We start from the raw sequence: 20,730 nt of genomic DNA, 5'->3' as shown, positions 1-20,730 counted from the left end.
AAGGCTGCATTAACGGTGAACAGGACCCTGGATGCTGCTTTAATTGGTGGCTGAGGTCAACGCCACTGATTGTGGAGGGTAACTTGTTCAAATATATTGAAATCTCTCTATACAAAAGAATGCAGTGTGAATTCAATTTTTCCAGAGTAAAAAACAGCTTACATTAGACTATGGCTAAAAATAACGACACAAGCTTGTTATGCTGTGGGTGGCGCTACAGAACAACCATTAAATCCTGGAACCTCGGTGATGATACGTATCACCTTAGAGGCAGAACACTAAACTAACACGAGTCTAGACATCATACTGAGATCTTTACCAAAAATTATATCCGGGCCAACATGGACAATATTAGTTTAAGAGTCTGAAGACATATGGAACTCCTTTTGATTGCTAGCGTCTATCTGGTTCAGTCCCTCTATACCACAAGAATTCTTTTTTCTTCCAAGCATCTATAAATGGCAAAGAAGAGTCTTGACTTCCTGCTGGATCAGGGCACCAAGAGGTTGTTTTTTGTTTTTTTCTTTTTCATAGATCTAGAGTAGATTTCCTCCTCCTGCAGATGAACTGTGATCCAGGGTACCTTTGTATTTAGAGAGCTGTACAATCATTTTGCCACAATCAAAAGAGAAGCTCATATCAGATCTCAATTTTTACCGCAGAGCAAATTTATTTTACTTTCCCACTGTTGGGACATCTCAGTGTGGGCCAAACAGGCTGACAACCATCTGACCAGTATTTCCATCACTTGAGCCGTGCTGCTAGTGTGGCTACAGATGATTACAAAATAGCTGCCTATTATCTGAAAAAATAGCATAAATAGCAGAGAATTCTTATTTCAAAGTTGTGATCTAAATTATACTCTGATACAGGCGTTAACAGTACTGAAGCAAATTTTATTAGAAGAAAAGAAAACATCACAAAGACAAAATAGCTATAAATCTATCATTTTTCCTCATTTTGTTTTTCATACAGCACATTTTTCCCAGAGTTGAATAACAAACTTTTCAAAACAGCCAGATTCAACCTGCAGGGTGTCTAGGATCTGCTACGCTTCAACCTGCCTGAACAAATATCCCCAAGAATATTTAGGGAAATGGTGTTTTATTCCACACAGACGCAAAAAACACATGTGTCCACACACACTTTGACAGACCAATGTCTTTGCTTTGGTCTTTTATTATTTTTTTTCCAAACATGGTGCTCAACACTTCACCCAGAGGCCACAGAAGGTGTTACACTCATCTTCTGGGCCCCAATGGCTGACAAATCGATGACGGATGGACATGCACGCACCGTTTATTTATAGTTATTTACAAATCTCCAAAATACAAGCAAAGACCGCCTCCTCCATTCCACCGATCCTCCCGTTCTCAGGACAATCCTCACGTTAGTGGATCCTCGTCAGCTCCTCTACGATCTTAATGACCTCATCCACCGTGGCTTCACGCTTCATGCCGCTACCGTCATCAATCTGAAATGAAACGACACCAAACAGTGAGCCTTCACACTGAGACAGACGCTGAACAAATCCACGGCACAGCATTTCAAAAGATTTTTTCATTAATGATATCCACTCGGATTTATTTCACGTGCGTAGATTTGAGAAGATATTAAAAGCTTGGGGAAAATGTGGTCAGTCAATAACCTCTTAGAAGTTATTGACTGACCACATTTTTCTATAACAAAGTATTCATTTTCATTTATCTAGTTTATCATTCATTTCATTTTCAAGTATTTAACATGCTAATGAACCAAACTTAAAACCCAAACATCCAGTTAGATTTGGCTTTTTTCATTCTGACTCAAGAATAGAATTACTGTGATAATTAAATTTCATTAAATCGTTATTATGTTCGATAACTGTTTAAAAATACAAATGTAACAAACATTTTCTCGTTATTAAGTCTACAAGGATTACATCTTATAACTCCCATGATCCCACACTGCCTGTGTCTTTCTATTTTTTTGTGAATACTTTGGAGTCTTGGGTGAACAAAATCAGATATTTGACGCCATCATCGTGAATTATTCAGACAAGATTACAGATCGGAAGTACAAATCAGAAGTGCTTTTTTTCACAAGTACACAAATGAGCTACTCAAACTGAGATATATTTTATTTTTAAAGCAATGTGCCAACTTGGCTTTCAAACAGAATATCCTGGGAAAAAAAACATCCACATATCTTGGAGTGTTTTTAATCAGCTGGTCTTGAGGGGCAGACATAGAACAGCTTTTGTTTAGGAGCTTAAACTGTGTTTTTTTTTTTTAAGGAATGACAATAAAGAGAGACAAACCAGAATGTCCTTATTCCTTCTGCCAGAAGTGCTTCCACCACCTGTTCTGCCATTAATGCTATTCGCAGTCGTCGCTCTCATAGAACAGGAGTGACTAACAATACGGTAAAGCAGGATGTGTGAAGGCTGATCATTGTACTCATGGAAGCCAAATACAAAAATAAAACAGCAAAACTTGGCTCCTTCTTGTTGGCTCTTCAGCTTCTGTTAACAAGCAGACATATTCCTGTATTTAAAAGATCTTAAATATTTGCGTCCATTACAGGCCACTACACTGTGCCAACAAATTAGCATTGAGTTTAATGTTCAGCGCTAAAGCCTCTTTTAGAGGACGAAGCAAGCTCAGTGTTTACTATGTTGAGGCAACAGATATAAATAATAGATTGTAAGTATTTATTCATAACAGATTCTGGTCCAGATTTCTGTTTTGGTGAGTAGAGAAGAAAATAAAGATGCACAGAAAACGGACGATCTGTCTCAACACAGGGTACGCAAGAGTAGATAAGCGTGAGCTCCTACCTGAAGAGTGCTGACAACCTCCTGCATCTTGGCTCGGCCGAGATCCAGGAAGCTCTCAATCAGATCCCCGTCAATAAATCCCGTGGCCTGCTCTGTCTTACGCTCCGTGTGGAAAGACCTCCAGGTGCAGCGGAGTCAAGGAAAATCAATACCAAGTTGTTGCATCACCTGAAAATCACATTTTAGATACAATACCACATCTGACTTTGGGCACAGGCAACAAATATTAATACACCGAGTGAAAGGGCAATGTTCACAGCGGCAGAATTCATCAATCAGTCGGGATCCGGCACTGATATTGTAGAACCCGCAGAGACAGTAACTAGATATGACACAAACAACAAAAAACTCTTACGTTTGTATGGTCACCAACATTTTTCAGGTTGTTCTGCATATTAAACCTAAAAAACACAGTTTCTTTCTTTTCGTTAATTATCCTTTTTTTTTCCAATTAAAAAAAGGAACACTTTTGCTTAAAGAAACCACAATGCAAAGCTTTACCCTTGGAGGTGTTGAAACCAGTGGCGCTTTTTCTTAACTACAAAAATAGCAGCTTTAACTAATTCAGCTCCAGGAGAATTGGATCAGATGGCAGAACGGCCACATTCAAAACAATTCATGCATAACATGGGCAACAAGCACTTTCCAAATCAATTAAAGCAACTCAAATCAGACTACACTCCATTGGTAACCATGGCGATGCCGTCAGTCTGAAGGATATAAGCTGTGTTCTATCTTGCCAACACTCTTGATGACCTTGTTGAGACGGTTCTGGAGGTCCAGGAGGAGGCTGTACCAGCCCTCAGATAAGGATGTCACCAGACCTAACACACACACACGCACACGCACACGCACACACACACACACACACAAACAACTTAGTCAGCCACACAAACAAATCAAAACAAACTAAAGATTTTTGCACCTTACTGCAGCAGATGGTAAATAAATATTTATTCATCAACAACAGGGCAGACAGTCGTTTTAGGGGTGGATTCATAATTGAACTGAAGAAGCTTTTCAGCTGTGACTGCAGTCCTCCTCGTTTAAGTTTCATGTCCGTATGCTGGGATGTTTGGCAAGAAGTAGCATGATTTCAATACATCAGAAATTCAGGAGCATCCCAAAATGTTTTATTTCGACAGTGATTTTTGTGAGATGTAAGAGCCTGAGCTTTCCGGGAGTAGAATGCTTTCCTCCCATAAAAATTCAAGCTCTGTGACAGTGAGTGCACTATTGTAATGCTCTGGGGAAATCATCAGCGGTGAAATTGACACGCACCAAGAAAACAAGCAAACTTTTGAACACTGCAGTAATGCAGAGGATTGTTTTTCTGTGAAAGAAGCACTGAAAGGATTTTCCTTCCTTGCAGTCTGGAGGACAGTAGGGGTGTAAACACATATTAGTGAATAATCTCCCAATTATTTTGTCTATTCTTGATTTTTGTTTGTTTCAAAAATATGGAAAAACCCATTGAAAGTGACAGTTACAAATGTTGCATATTTAATATTAGATGTGTGCGTCCGTTGTTTAAGGTGAAACCTTTTATCCACTTTTGTTTCTTTTGCAGTTATTTATTAGTGTATTTATTATCAGCTTCTTGATTTGACAAATTTAATGTACTAAATGTCTTTTAATTCATATAATGATGACAAACCCATCTATTAATCAGACAATTGTTTGAACCCTCAATGACTCAAAAAAAATTATTTCAGCAATGTCATTGAATGAAGAAATTGACTCCAGAGTCAATGTGTCCAAACTTCACGTATGAAGTGAGAGCTTGTGTTTGACATAGCTCAAATATTTTCTCGGGATGAATTCAGGACAAAATAAGGAAAAAAGAATGAAGAAGCGTTTTAATCTCTTTAGTATATGAGAAACTTCACCTACAATGACTTGAAAATACTAAGAACCAGTAGCAAAAACTTTTCTTAACATTTTGAATTTGAAAAGAATATTATGAAATTATGTAAGAACTTCTCAGACGAGGCATACTCACCATTTTCTCCACCAAAATTTGTACGATTAACTTCCCACAACTCAATATCAAGGTTGTAAAGAGCAGGGAAAAACATTCATTAGGAGGTAGACATGTCCCGACACCATCTCTATAATACAGAGTAGGAGTGTGTATTTTGAGTACTTGAGTACCAAATATCAGCGATGGAGTCAGAATTTTGATATACTGTAAATGAATATGATTTGCTACCGCAATAAAAGTAAGAATTCAGAACTGCTGTGTTGGTCAGACAGAGTACTTAAGGGCAGTGTGTGATGTAGCGATGGCTGGAAGAGGATGAGATCCTGAACTATCTCCAAACAATGGTTGATCATGAACAAGGGAATCCCAGGTAAGTGCTTCTGTTAGTTTCCTAAACCATGGGCTGAGCTCAGTCTGTGCAGCTTGATGGCATGTCTGTCGTAAACACAGACCGTTATAAGTGGAGTTTGGCGCAGTAGGATTATGATTTATGTGATGGATGGTGCCTTAGAGTGTGTGTAATGACTGTTTTTTGCATTGCTTGTTTGATGCATTCAAAAGAGCAGAGGCTTTAACTCCAGAAACATACATCTGTGTGTAGATGTTTGTTAAGAGTCATATTCCCTGTGTGCTTACCAATCATGCCGTTAACGGTGCCAAAGAGCACAGAGCCCTGGGTGGGCGTCGAGCTCTCCCCCAGGTTCTGCAGCACTAGTGAGCCATGGCAGAAGACATTGACAAACTCCCCAAGGTGAAAGACCCCGACCTCTTGCAGATGCTGTCGCTCCTCATCTGTGGTGGCCGCGCTGACCACAAGAAAAATAAGTGAAGGAGACACAGAGGGGAGAGAGACAGGATGGATTACAAAGAAGTATGTGTGATGTAGAAGGGTCAAGACAGGGGCAAACAGGAGATATCAAATCAAACAGTTCCAACATGAAGAAAAAGATGTTTAAAAACAGAAAGAAATGTTGGCAGACATGAGTGATGGATTACAGAAAAGAAAAACAAACCAGGCAAAGATATCAGTAGCACTGGAAAAGGTCAGCGTTACCGAGAGGTAATGGAAAAAGTCTTAGGAAAAGTGGGGAGCCCAACGGAAAGTGAGATGTGATACAAAAGTAAAGGTCAAAAGCATTGAGAGGTCCGATCTGAATTATTAGATGGATAACAAGCGATGGCATGAAGGTAAAACTCACTTTCAGAACGCATCTTTCTCCATTTCTCAAAACCAACACTCGACTGATAGAAAATGAGGGAAGTTGGAAATGCAGCCAAGCAGCTTAAAAGCTCAGTGGGGAGGTGGCTCACAACTCCCCCAAAGTGTAAAGGACATTCAAATCAGAGATGCTGCTCTCGCAAGGCAATGGAGGCATCAAGGACTTAATGTTAATAAATGCAGACATGATGCTGAAAAATACTGCAGGAGATTTTGAAACGTATAGTATGTTTGGCTGGAAAAGAGCAGCTCAAGGAACTAGAATTATTGCAGGAATAGGGTGAAACTCATGTGCATAAAATCTGTGTACTTTCCTCTTTATATACAATAACATTTAATGTTTCCCTCACCTGTCTTTCTGGCACACAAACAGATTGAAGGCATTTTCAGCCCCTAGGAAATTGTCATCATCCAGGATTTCCACTGCGCTCATCCAGTTAGGATTGAAATCACGAGCAATCTGATTGAAAAAAGAAAAAAAATCTCTTGAAATACATTAGCTAAAACATGTACAACCGGGAGGAGGTTCTTTTCTTCAAGTAAACACTGAATTATCTATGAGCAAAGAAAGGTGCTGACACCAAATAAGTGCTGAAATCCAAACAGAGTCAAAATGTTTCATACAAGGACAACAGACTTTACATAGCTTGAAGACATCCATATATTAAATTATGAAAAAGATTTACAAAAAGCCTTGCCAAAATCCAGTCTATGCACATTGGCTGCGACCTACATTCTGCAGCATCAGCAACATAAGAAGCTTGGCCAAAGGGAGCTTTGGGCAGATATTGAAACGCAATCTGTATTTTTGTAATATCTACAGCTCCTTGCTGCTTTGAATCACCTAAAAACAGTTCAAGTATGGTCCACACATGGGCCGGAGAAAGGGAGTCTTCTACATTTCAGCTGCTTATTCCCTTTACTGCTGACAGTTATAGGAGGAAATGGAGACAATTCCTGGGAAATGATGTGAAACAGGTGATGAAGTGTACACAGACAGAAAATGCCCGTTGTGTCGGTACATAAATCATCCCTATGTATCGTCTTGTCTCTGTTCACAGGGATGTTTACCTGAAAGATAAACGGTTTGTGGAAACTGTTTCAAATTCCTTCGCTGTTGTTTATATTGTGGACTTGTAAACAACTGGGTTTGGACGGGGACACTTATTAATTCTTAGTTTGGTCTGAAGTAAAATCTTTAATGGCAAATTTCTAGTTTCTTAGAAATGTTACGGTTGTCCTGTTCCAAACAAATCTAAACTGTTTTCCGTGTCTCTCATATTATTTTTGTAATCACAACAACACAGCATGCCTTCTACAGTGGGCGACTCTTCATCAAATCTCTTCATCTTTTTACTACAAATCAATTTCAAAGTACATCATCAATGAAAAAGCTGGGGTGATAGTTTCGTGGAAACGCTTTGTAGAGAACGTATAAAACGATCGACATTGTTGAGCAACAACACTAATCAATACCAAGATTTCCTGCCGCTGTGTTTATCACAACATTTGTTAGCTAGTTTGTTGTAAGAAAATAACAACTTGTATTTTGTGTTTTCTCATTAACATGTATTGATTATCTTCATCTCATCAGTAGCAAACATAAAAAGACGAGACCATAAACTGGAGATTGACGTAACTGGACTTCCCAAGATTTTACACAATCATTAATTATTTCATGATATTTTACTGTTCTATCCTTCAGAGGCTGATGATAATCTCTGCTGCTGTAGCTGTGGCCAGTCAACACCTGTTTTCATCCGCCATTGTTTCTGTTGGTTAAATACTGCTGGCAAAGTCACAATAACACAATATCAGTCGTTGTCCCAGCTGTGATATTCCTACTGTCAAGATTGCCTTTTTGGGTTGAAATAAGAAACTAACTAGATGGATGAAACCATCGTGGCTATTTCTCCTAAAAGTTGTGTTTTCCATCTCTAGACATCTGTCTAAAAAGACTAAATGTCATCTGCTGAAAACACAAAAAGTTGCCCTTTATATTGGGTGTCCAAACAAATCTTTAAAACAAGGAAGACTTTCTCATCGGACAAAAAAAAAAAAGTTACAGCTGCATTTTCAACCCTTGGAGTACCTTTTCAAAATCCGTTCTTCACATCTCACCTCTTCAAAGTTGCCCTCCATGGGTTTGTAAGCCAGCAGCAGCACAGACCTCATCAGGTCACCCACCAGGATGAAGTCTCCTTTTGTCTTCAAGTAAAGGGCCATGATATTGTTGTAGTGGTTACACTCGGTCCTCAGCTCCTTCTCAGCCGTCCACTCATACAGACGGACCTACAACAGACACACGTTCATTTGCTGTCACACAGGCCAGCTATAGGCGGAGGCTCAGCAAATAGTTCAACCAGCATCTGAATTACTGGCTGACAGTTTACTTCAGTGTTGCTATTAGAATGAAAAAATGTGTCTCAGTGAGCGTAATGTAAAAATCTGACACATACTTTATCAGTTAATTATACTCAGTTTCACACCGTCTCTACCTTCTAACAACTGCTGAGATTAGCTTGGAGATTCATTTCTGGATGTAATTCACTTGTTGAGTGTTGTTCTTTTTTGGGAATATTTTGTGATATTCGTATAATTTATTCATCTTTTCCTTCAATATTTACTATTTTACTTCAATATTGTGTCTCATTTTGCTTCTTCTTTCAATTCGTTGGCATGAAGCAGCTCTGCACGGACATGTGCTGTTAAAAAAACTTGTTTTTATGCTAAAATTTATAATGTGGTGAAAACAGTACACCACTTCCATGTTATCAATACGTATACTCAACTTATTAATTATTTCTCACATTTATCCAAGCAGAAAACTCAGGTTAAATTGATATTAGATTACAGGCTGTTTGCAGCAGGCTGTTACTTATTTCTACTTCCCTCAAGAACGCTTCAGGGTTTCTACAACCAAAACCACAACCATGTGATGAAGATATACACACAAATGAAGGTGTTTTGAGTGACAAGAATGGAGAGTTCACCATTTTCAGCTAAGAACATGTGAGGACAGAGAGAAACGGGCCAGTATGCCTTATGTGCAGATGATGTAATTATTACACTAATCATCTTGGACAAGGTTATTTTTGTGTATGTATGTTTTGTGAAGCTACATAGAGTTATATACAGACAACCCTTCTTCAGCCTCACCTTGAAATTCACATTTCAATGGAAACATTTTTAAATGTGCAAAAGGTCAAAAGGCAAAACTGTCATAGTAGATACATGAGTAAAGTCTGGCAAAACTAATAATTTACAGTTTACAAGCTATGCTCTGGAGAAAAATGATTACAGCCAACATACCCTTCAGTTATTTTTGTGTTTGGAGGATAAAACTAACTTTACAAGGCTTTTGATAAACAACTGCTGTCAGAACTTCTCACAGATTTGTAAGATGTTCTGCGGCTGCCGTGGGAGAAGAAAATCACTTCTTTGATGGATCGGTTCGTCCCGAATGTTTAGTTTGTTGACTTATAGACGAAATGCAGATTTACACTAAATGTAAAGAGGCTGAAACACAATGACAGGCAGCAATGATTGTCAATGATGTTTGAATTTCTTTCTTCATTAATAAAATGCAAGGTAAAAATCCTAAAAACAAAACTTCATTGGCATTTTGAAAAATTATCATATAGAATGAACGGATTAATTTCAAGTTCCATTTGAAGAAAAAGGGTTTCAAAGAGGGGAAATAATAAGAAGTGAGTCATTTTGCTGTTCCATAAGTCTGAAACCCATGATGATTTGATTCTTGATATCTTAAAACAAAGCTGCCCTTCAAAGCTTTTAATCCATTTAATCTATCTATAGCTCAGTGTGGATGAGTATGGTGTTACAGTACAGTGGGGCGGAAGCTGCTTCCTTCACACAGTATGTCAAATGATTTCAATCCATGCGGGATGATTCTCCTCAGAGGATGGGCTTTAAAATAACCAAGGAGGCAGTTTTCATCCTGAAGAGATTCCATATTCTTAAACGCTTGAGTCATCCGGAAGTTGGCTCACTGGTGAGAAAAGGAACCATCTCACCCTCAAATCACTGATATACCGACCACAGAGAAGGTCCCATGGACCGAACTGGAAAATATAGTACAACGACCCCGATTTCAGTTAATATGACATCAGCGAGATTACTGTCTTATTCTTGTTTTGATTGGGTGTATGAAGTATTATTAGTTCTGCTGGTGCTTCCAAACAGTTAAATAGAGGCGAGCTAAACAGACAGTTAGGAGTGTCTGGCCTTGGTGGAGGTACAACACGAACTCTGCTGAGCACCCTTCAACTTTTAAATGGAGTGCCGTACTCATTGCAGAGAAAATGTAGCGAGGCTACATCAAATCACTTACGATCTTCACAAGGCAACAATGAGGGCAAAACCGCACTGCCAATCCCTATAACTTCATATTCTCTCTTCAATTAAAAGAAGATAAACAATAAATCCATCAGCCACTCGGTGTCATTCGCTAACCAGCTTCAACATTATTTCCCCACTGTTTCAATCAATCAATCTCAATGTCTTACATCGCTACTCATACAATCAGTACACAGGAAGCAGAGAATGTTAACCTTCATACAAAGAAGCTGGGCTTCAGTAACTGCAGAGTCTGGCTTGTTATTTGTATCGACCTTGAGGGTAAGTAATATCAGGCTACATCTTATAGTTCCCTTGACAAACAGGAAGAAAACAGAAGCAGTGTTGAGAGACACTGAATCTCATTGTTATATCTGCAGTAAAGCATTGTATGGAAAGGGAATAAGCAATTACAATGGAAGTGTATTTGAAGCAGGCACATATTCAGCATCTTCTGGTGAACTGAGTACTCTTTATTTACACTAATAAGCCTTGAGAATTTAATGTAATGCATTTTTCTTCAAGATGTTTTAAGTACACACATGGACAAAACTGCAGATGGAAAAGCTCATGTGTTCTGTAGGTTGTACTGAGAACTCACTGTGCTATTGATACTGGCCAGCAGTTTGCCGTTGAACTCCACCATAGAATAGACAGCTCCTTTCACTTCCTTCTCAGCCACTGTTTGCAGCTTACCTGCAGAAAAAAAGGGCAGTCTGTTATTCTGTCCGTTCAATTAGCCCTGAGAGTTACAAGCTCATGTCACTCTGAACTAGAACTAAAAGACTTAGTGGAGGCGACCGGAAATGTAAGAAAAGGTGTACAAGAGTAGGAGCGACATTCAGAATAAGGATAAAGGAGGATTGAATAGTTAAGGAAGATAAATCAAAGGAGAGCAATGCGCCTTGACAGGGAAAGAGTGTGAAAGGAAGTAAGGGAGATCCTTAGTGTTGAGAGGAGGAAAGTGTGATAAGAAAATGATAAGAAAATGATTAAATGAGAGGCGAAACAAGCACGGCAGGACAGAGTGTCCATGAGTGGGAAAAAACAGCAGGAAAGAGGGCAGGGAAGAAAAACGGAAACCAGGCTAGAGGTGAAGAGATGAAATTGAGCTTGATGAGCATGATAAGGTGAGGAACGCGATTAGAAAATCATATCTGAATTTGTGCTTTTGCTGAAAACCAAGAAGGCCCACGAGAAGCCTGGCGACTGACCGTCAGTGTAATGGAAGACGATGATGCGTCCCTGCTTGGGCTCAGCCTCCTCTGGGTACACCATAGCGGTGCCGACAATAAAATACACTGATGGGTCTTTCCCCAGACGACACGACACCATGCTGAGAGCGTACTCACTGGGGAGGAACTGATGGGCATGGAGAACTAATAGAGATACACAATACAGATACATGAGGAAAATGAGTCACAGAAGAAGACAATACACCACTCAGTTAATAAATGTTCTGATAGTTTAACTGCAGTTTTTTTCCATGATTGTCTTTTAGTGTTCCTTTCTAAATGGACAAAATGCAACAGGACAAACATCTTTTACATGCATAGCAGAGTTTTTAAAGTCTGAGGTTTCTCTGCTTATGAAAATCTCTGAGCCAACTATTTTTAAAGTATGAACATACAGTGTTACCTCTACTTACGAAATTAATTAGTTCCAGGAGAAATTACGTAAGTAGAAAATTACGTAAGTATAGACGCGTTTTCCATGGAAATGCCCTAATCCGTTCCAAGCCCACAAAAATTCCGACATAAATGTTTTATAAAGCATAAAAATGCATCAAAACATGTAACAAATACATGTTACGATTAGATTATAACACAATAAATGAGAGTTGTGCATAATGTAAAAAACAAAGAATAGAGTAAACAATAATAATGACGGTCATTTACCTTTTAACAGCTGTCCCCATTGTTTTTTGCCCTCTTTGGTTCATGCGCTCCTATCTCACCATGCCGAACAACAGAGTGAATTCCATCCTCCTTTTGAACTTCTCCAACCACCCACGCGATAACTTAAACTCCTTAAACTTCCTTTTGTTTTAATAACGTGGCGACTGTAGATACACTACGGCCATATTCTTTGGCGAGATCAACCAAACGCATCCCTTTTTCATGATTTTCTATTATCTCTTGCTTTGTATGGACAAAAAAACTCTTTTCTTCGTCTTTTCTTTTCCTCTTTTCTCCGTCACTTTCTTGGGGTGTATAGCGAATACGTACTCAAAAAGTTATTATATTTGCGCAAAACTATCAGAACACCTCACAGGTCAAATGCCGAATGCCGAGACACTCCATAAGCACTGTTGTAGCTCCACACAGAGATGGAGTGGCATCCCTCTTAGCCAATGGGATGCCAGGAAGTTACGTAATAGGTAATAGCCAATGGCAGAGCAGCTATGAGAATGTTGCGTTCAGGGACCTGTGGGAGATTCAAGTATCAGCCGATACTGTGTTTTTATATTACATAAATCGAAATTTCTTTCCTAAGTAGAGGTAATATTTTCCTGCTGAGAAATTTTGTAAGTAGAACATTTCGTAAGTAGAGACATTCGTAAGTAGAGGTATCACTGTATATAACTACTTTCAGCAGTAGCTGAATTTGTCACATCCCCTGACCCAGTCATCAGAGTGAGAAACATGTAATATATGTAATCACGCTTCACTCCCATTTTAAGTGTAGGCTCCCAGTATTTATGGTAACTGTCAATCTGAATTATAATTGTACTACTCTAATCTATTTCCAGTAACTTTTATTGCTTTCATTTCTATCAATTGTTTTTTCCTCACTTGGTATGCATGGCGTTCAGACGCAACCAGGCAGTGTTTGTGGAGATAATTGACTGAATGAAGCATAATGAGCCATATAATGAATAAAATAAAGAACTGATGAGATCATGTATTTATGAAATATATACATCTTAAAATCACAAAATTACAATATATGCATGAACTCAGTGTTAATTGAAAAGCAGGGGGTGCAAAGCAAGCCGTCAACAGTCTAAGTGTGTTAATGGCTGACGGAAGAAAGTGTCACATATATAAATGCGTTTTAATCAGATGGAACCCTGATGAACCCGATACAGGTGTGAACAGAATGTGCTGCACCGCTCCTTTTTAAAGAGTCGTACAATAATTTATGCAGGAATAGGAGCCAACGGATGTTTAAAAAGGGACCCTTGCTGCAGTGAAATCTGCATTGCAAAACAGACTGGAGCCAAAGGCTGCCACATTCAGCGGCCTTCACTGTGGAAATCATCTGCGTGACGCCACGTGCTTTCAATTATTCAGTTATTCCATAAAGAAGTTGTGTGGGTTTTTGAATATAGAATATTATTAATAACAATAATAATAACAATAATAATAATAATAATAATAATAATAATAATAATAATAACAATAACAGCAAACCATATTTTACGGTAACTTAAAAATAGCAAATTTTCCATAAGTCCATGATTACATTAAAGATGAAAAAGAAGGAAGATGCAAATCTGAGCAGTAAAATGATTGTGCATCCATTTGACGATCAAACATGTAAATATATCTTGATCAGTGAGCATTACGTCTCTCTTTCTGCCCAGTTACTCTTGGAACTAAGCACAATATGGTACCATCAAATGCACAATATGAAAGAAGCAGCCCTGTGAGATCAAATAGAAATGTACATCCGGAATACTCACCTTCAAAGGTGTGTTGATCCACGACTAGCAGACTGTGAACTTCCACTTCTTCACCAAAGGAGGTCTCGTGGGGAGAGGTGCTGCTGGGGAAAAGCTTGCTGGAGCTTACGCTGCTGGAGAGAGCCTGGAAGGATGTTAAGTGATGAGACAGGATACGAATAGAGGGGGAAACAAAGTGAAATCTAATAAAGGGTATAAATCAATTTAAATCTACGTTTCGGCGTGGGCTCAACATCACAGCCGCCAATCTGTAGCACCAGATGTTCAGCAGTTAAAATCAGATAAACATCTTCCTGGTCATCCAGTATGAGAGGCTCTGCATTGGCTTTGTTTCCACAAAGTTGCAGCCACGAATATGAACAAAAAATTTAAGTATCCATACACACCTCTCACCACGGGAAAGCTATAAAGCCAAGCTGAACACATGTTGTCAGAAAATCTAGATAAAAGGAGTTTTGGATGAGGTTTCCGGATACTAATCTCTTTTAAATAGTCCTACCATGCTTCTGTAGCAGCTGAATCATCACTGTCAGCATTCTTTGACAACAATTTAATCAAAAATGGATTTTTTGAACTTGATTCACTCTCCTACTGCCAACAATAAGCAGTGACCATGGCAATACATGAGTTTTTATATTACACCAAAAATACACAATTAATACTTCTGTTGGATCAGTAATCTTGTAATCTAGTAAATTTGGGGGTGAAAATTTTTTGTAATGGCTTCATTTTAAAAAACTAAATCAATCAAATAATCGATCAGCCTTTATTTGTATAGCGCTTAATCACATCAGCAGACATTTCAAAGTGCTTCAACAGACAGAGAAACCCAACGGGACCCTCCAGAGCAAGCATAAGCTTCCTCATTGAGGAGGAAACTCCGGACAGGGCCCAGACTCTGGAGGGCGGTAATCGGCCATGACCGGTTGAGTAGATGATTAAATATAACAGCATTAACATTCAAATTGTGGTTCAGAATTTACACTGCTCCTGTGTGTTAAGTCCCTAACGGGACGAGACAGTGTTGTCCTATCAGCTTTGAGTGAATGTTATAAATAATGTTCAGCGTGCCAAGTTAGACAAGAGTGGAAAACAAACAAGTCACCGAGGGTTTTAATCTAAACACAATGAGCTGAGGGTACCTGGGTGCTCGCACTGGGGCGAACAGCAGATGTGGTACCGCTCACATCCTGAATCTCCACCCTGCTGGACAAAACGCCAAAACACTGGGAAACCTCCTGGTAGCAGATCCGTCTAGTGAGAGAAGTGGTGAGAGGAAGAAAACATACTGACGTTTACAGCAAACATGGTTAAGCAGAACAAAATGAGTTGACCTGAGGGACTACTTTGTTTTCAGAATTTAAGTATCTTCTTCAACAAACAGTAAACATTTCAACATTAGGGGGGAAAAAAATGGCTGATTACTAATAAAATCAAGTAGAAATCCCCTGAACCATATAAAACAGGCAAAGTTAAAAAAAAAACCCCAAACATAATATATACAGAATAATATACAGGTGATAGTTCTAAAATGTTCATTTGAAGGTGATTTCTAACTCCATGCTTGAGAAGAGGACTGACCTGGGGGACTCATAAAGGGGAACTGTGCGGATGTGAAGTTTCTGAATCTCATCAATGGTACCAATGGTAAGGGTGCTGTTGTTTGCTAAAGCCAGACTGTTAAAAAAGAAAGATTCTTCATTCATAATGACATAGAGCAGAAAATATAACCCCAGGATAACAAATCAATACAACGATGATTGCATGCACATCTGTGACATGACACATCTGACACTCAGTGACCAAATGAAAAGAAAGTGAAACCTTTGCATAATAAGTCTTCAAAATACACAGCAGGAAATCCTAACAAGCGTTTCTCATTGAGCTGCTGCTGATGAAATGAGAAATGTTTGCTTCTAACCTGTCAGGATAGCCCTCAGAGTTGAGCGGGCACATGTAATTGACCTCCTTGAGGTTGACGTTGGAGAATACAAGCTTGTGGTTGGAGGAATAGATGACAGTGGGTCTGTCGGAGCAGGCAAAGACATTGGAGGTGGACAGGGATCTGAAGGTCCTCAGCACGGTAGGCTGTGTCCCCAGGGTGACTTTCTTTCGTTCACTCAAAGCACCTGGGGGAAGGAAATGAGGGGTGTGAAACACAAGCAAGCTGTCCTGTTTGAAAGGTAACCACACTAATCATTGCTGTGTGCAAAAGAGCCAATTGCTAAGCACCTTTAGTCAATAAGCTTGGCTTTGCATGCAGAATATGCGTCCCCTTCAAAGTGCTCTTCAATCACAAATGCCTGAGAGACATCAGGAAGCATCGGCCTCTCAGCACATTTACTCAAGATCTTCCTTTAACATGTACATAACAAACAGAAACCCTGAATATATACCGGTACTCAGAAAAAAGAAAAAAAATTGTTAAGGTGGTTTTCAGGGTGTGAATGAGACATGTTTCACAGACAATTCCTCTGAGTGGATAAAAAACCAGCATCAGAGAATATTCTGTCCACCAGGAATCATTATTATCTATATGGACATTTCTCAGTGCATCAGGGCACAGATGGTACATTTTTCCAGGTGTTTCCCATTTTTGCATTGGTTGCAATTGGGTGAAGCCTCCTGACACCTATTTTTTTTTGCATCATCAATGATATTGTTTTTGTTAGAGGGCGTAATTTCATCTGTGCTTCCCACGTATTGATATTGATTCCCCCCGCCGTTTTATTCTCTATGGCCCACATTCCTTCTGGATAAAGACAGAATGACATGTAGAAGAAAAAGAGCAACTGATTACACCCACATCCCTGTGTACGTGATCGCAACACCTAGGTTTTAGATCACCACTGACAGTTTGTGCAGACACGGATACATGTCCCCAATCATTTTTTCAATTTCTTCAACACTGTCAGATATGGACTTCTGTGCAATATTTCCTGGTTGTCATGAAAATGATATGCGGCAATCAAAATTAAAATAAACAGGATTAGACAACTTGTGATGTTACACCACAACTGACATTTGGTGACAATCGCATTGGAGGAAGTGTGGGTTCTGTGATTGGCTTCTGTTTGTGCTCGGTGCTTAAAAATATTCTAAGTTGTAGACGTTTGGTCAACACATGAAATCAAGATGCCCAAACTTTGTCATTAGGAGACTGTGATTAGTAACTTTGTCTGTGACATGCTTGTTATGTAGTGTGAGAACAGATCAGATGGGTTCATTCCAGCTTTTGTCGAAGCTTCATTGTTTTGCCACACCTGAGTTTGTTCAGTAGCACACATCTTGAAATACAGTGATACCTCTGTACTCGACCGCCTCTATACTCGACCAAATCGGTGCTAGACCAAAATATTTGAGTAGAAAATGTATCGGACCCCGAACAGATTTTCGGTACTCGACGAGCCGAATCGACCCGAACGTGCTCCTCGGCTGCGCTCCTCGGCCAGCGGGTAAGCGTCAGTTCGACTCAGACCGCCAGCGGAGTAACACGTATGCAAATTACGTACGCAAATTACGTACGCAAAGACGTACGGAAATTATAGCAAAATATGAAAGTGGTGTACGAGTGTCCGACCTCGCGTCGCAGTACGAAATGAAAGTCAACCATTTCCACTATCTTGAAGCAGAAGCAACTGACAATGGACAGGTTCCTTCTTAAAGAAAAGAGGAAGGCTACTGCCCAGCCAGATTCACCTCCACGGAAGAGAGAGAGAAGGGAGAAAACCCCTGGAGGCGCGTTACCTAGCGTCATCATGGAAGGGATTCCCCTTCCAAAAACGTAAAGTAAATTATACAAAATGGTTTATAATGCTTTATCTTTATCATGTACTGCTTGTGCACATTTACGTATTCATTGTTGTTTAGATACACGTTCTTATAATATTTTAGGTATTTTTCTAAATGGTAAGAACGGATTAAAATACTTTCCATTATTTCTTATGGGAAAATTGGTTTCGGTGGTCGAACAAATCGGTGCTCAACCACCACCTCAGAACGGATTATGGTCGAGTACAGAGGTATCACTGTACTGTGTTTCTGTAATATCTGTCATGTTCAGGATGCTAATATGTAGCAGGAATAACACACAGCATTTTTAGATCTCCATTAAAAGAAGACAAACCGACAGACCAAAGAGATACTTCACCACTAAACTACATTGGCAGACTTCAAAAGAGGTGAGTTCAGTAAATGAGAGAAATTTAAAAAAAAAAAAAACCCAACACAATTAAGATGACTCAAAATTGAATATTTTTGTCAATACTAATTAGTCATTGCATTATTCAACACAACAATGATGGACGTAATTAAATTTCAGTGTTTTTAAAATTAAAAAAAATGTATTGTTATTATTATTAGCGGCGGCATGGTGGTGCAGTGGTTAGCACTGTCGCCTCACAATGTGGTGGGTCAGGGTTCGAGTCCCGCTCTGTGCGGAGTTTGCATGTTCTCCCCGTGTCTGCGTGGGTTCTCTCTGGGTTCTCTGGCTTCCTCCCACCTCCAAAAGCATGCGCTTCAGGTTGATTGGCCGGTTCCAAATTGCCCGTAGGAGTGTGTATGATGTGTTCATGGTTGTATGTCTTTGTGTGTGTCTCCGCGATGCACTGGTGTCGTGCCCGGAGTGTCCCCCGCCTCACGCCCTATGCCAGCTGAGATAGGCTCCAGCTCCCTGTGACCCGCTACAGCGGATTCAGCGGCAGAAAATGAATGAATGAATGAATGTTTTTCTATTAATGATATTCATCATTAGTTTCATTAGTCTTTAAATCAAGCACAATGCAATACTTTTTTTGGCTGCCACAATTTTCCTTCATTAAATCCAAATGTAGCTCTGACAGATACATAATCCTTTCAAAAAAATCTACCGTAAAAATCCAAATGTTTTCTGACAGTTGCCCACAGACAGCTTGTCTGGAAGCCTGGGGAGTTATCCGCTGCGGGAGCACGGGTGTAAGGTGTACTGTACCTGTCTGCAGGTCCAGACCAAAGTAGAAGAGAGCGCCATCCCCCAGCGCACAAAGCAGGTAGTAGCTGCCTTCAAAGGTGGTCATTAGGATTGAGCGAGGGATGATCTCTGAGGACACAGTAAAATGATTTATATTTCCTGTGCTCTGGAGTCACAGGTTCATCAATGAACACCACAAGGATAAATGTCTACAAGATTGTCTTTGTCAGGAAAATCAATACGGGTTATCAGCCAGACTGGCTGGCAACTACTGGAACAAAAAACAAACAAACATGATTTGAGTGTGACAGGTTAAATATAAAGTCTTCAGTATCTTCTATTTAGCAAACCTTGTGTTCTTCCTGAAGGGCAACAATATCAAAACACTGACTCCAATTAATTGGTACTTGCCGGAATCTCAACAATTTCTAGCATAAAAAAAAGAAAGAAGAAAAAACCTAAATAAAAGATTACCTGTTTCCAAGGAAACGTGCATCAACTATTTCAAAAAAGGGGTCCAAGAATCATGATTTGTTTAACTGCGATAGAAATACATCCATAAAATTTTACGTAACTAATATTTTAAGTCAGGTTAACAAACCTAACATAGCAAAGGTCCAAATGATGCTGTGCAACAAGTCTCCCAGTGATTAAGGTAAATGAAAAGTGTGAATAATAAACTCGTTTTTAGCAAGAAGATTCCTGTTCTTATCCGTCTGCATTTTGACTGTTCTTATTATGGAGGTGAAGCAGAGAGTGCAGTTTAAATGCTGAGCAGCTGTCAATCGAATGTACTTGTAAAATAATGTGTGACACTTTGGTAGAGAGTGTGAGAATATTCTTTACGGGTGAAGAATTCTAATTGGAAAGTGTTGGAGTCCTTCCTGTGTCGGTTTACCATGTTATGAAACTTCTCTCTACTGACTGTTGACTTTCTCATAAGTTTAATCAGTCAAGTCCTCTCTTGCATATTTTAACACGTTTAAATATTTTTCAAGTGTGTAAATGGTGCACTTAATGCATTTGGGATGGCAGCAGTGTTAATATTCCAGTACTTAAAAATATGAGGTACTTAATGGGATCCTACACTGACATCAGAACTAGAGACAAAGTGCCTTCATGCTACAACTTTCAGAGCCACTTATTGAACAGGTCTCTCAAAGAAATGTTCTGTCCACTTCAATCAAACATAATCAGGTATGGGGCTTTGTCTGAGAAAAAGAAACTGAAATTCACATCTAATTCTTTGTGGAATATTGAACTATTACATAATTACTCAATTTAAAACCACTACAGCTACTCAAAGTCACTATCAGCCATCTGAGGAGAAACAAGCTGTAATCATTTATCAGTTCAGGAAAGATTTTACTTGTTTTTACAACTGTCATCCAATAATGAAATGACAACTTTTACTTGTGCTCTCCTCAGCTGTATCCTTCCGTGTATTGTCAGTGATATAAAAGACATAGTAAAAATTATTTCCACTAGGAGGGATCAATCAAGTTAATTTCTCTTCTTATCACCAAATATATTGTAAAACTTTTTGTCCCTTTGGGATTATTTTCTAGTAATACTGCTGGATTGAAAATTCAAGTTATTGATGTAGACAGAGAAGTGAAAATTTGTGCTTCAAATCAATTTGTCTTTTGTCGAGGCTGAGAGGAGATTTAATAACCGTACCTTCTAACCCCTCTTCTGCTCCGTATTCAGGTTG

At 39.2% G+C, this 20,730-nt stretch overlaps 1 protein-coding gene across 1 annotated transcript in view; it reads right to left on the bottom strand.

Annotated features, from left to right (window-relative positions):
- Positions 1 to 644: 644 nt before the first annotated feature.
- The window catches only part of ddb1 (damage-specific DNA binding protein 1), a 40,897-nt gene continuing 20,811 nt past the window's right edge, over positions 645 to 20,730 (bottom strand). Inside the window, exons 15-27 of the mRNA XM_068317771.1 lie at positions 19,038 to 19,145; positions 15,990 to 16,197; positions 15,650 to 15,745; positions 15,211 to 15,322; positions 14,069 to 14,192; positions 11,595 to 11,759; positions 10,982 to 11,076; positions 8,143 to 8,313; positions 6,372 to 6,481; positions 5,439 to 5,608; positions 3,540 to 3,642; positions 2,819 to 2,942; positions 645 to 1,474 (exon numbers count right to left, since the gene is read on the bottom strand). Of these exons, the coding sequence (XP_068173872.1) occupies positions 1,391 to 1,474; positions 2,819 to 2,942; positions 3,540 to 3,642; positions 5,439 to 5,608; positions 6,372 to 6,481; positions 8,143 to 8,313; positions 10,982 to 11,076; positions 11,595 to 11,759; positions 14,069 to 14,192; positions 15,211 to 15,322; positions 15,650 to 15,745; positions 15,990 to 16,197; positions 19,038 to 19,145 (1,670 nt within the window). The 3' untranslated portion in view covers positions 645 to 1,390. The remainder of the gene's footprint in view (positions 1,475 to 2,818; positions 2,943 to 3,539; positions 3,643 to 5,438; positions 5,609 to 6,371; positions 6,482 to 8,142; positions 8,314 to 10,981; positions 11,077 to 11,594; positions 11,760 to 14,068; positions 14,193 to 15,210; positions 15,323 to 15,649; positions 15,746 to 15,989; positions 16,198 to 19,037; positions 19,146 to 20,730) is intronic.

Source organism: Antennarius striatus, chromosome 1 (assembly GCF_040054535.1).
Source record: "Antennarius striatus isolate MH-2024 chromosome 1, ASM4005453v1, whole genome shotgun sequence".
Taxonomy (NCBI): domain Eukaryota; kingdom Metazoa; phylum Chordata; class Actinopteri; order Lophiiformes; family Antennariidae; genus Antennarius; species Antennarius striatus.
This window is presented reverse-complemented; position numbering and strand designations above follow the sequence as displayed.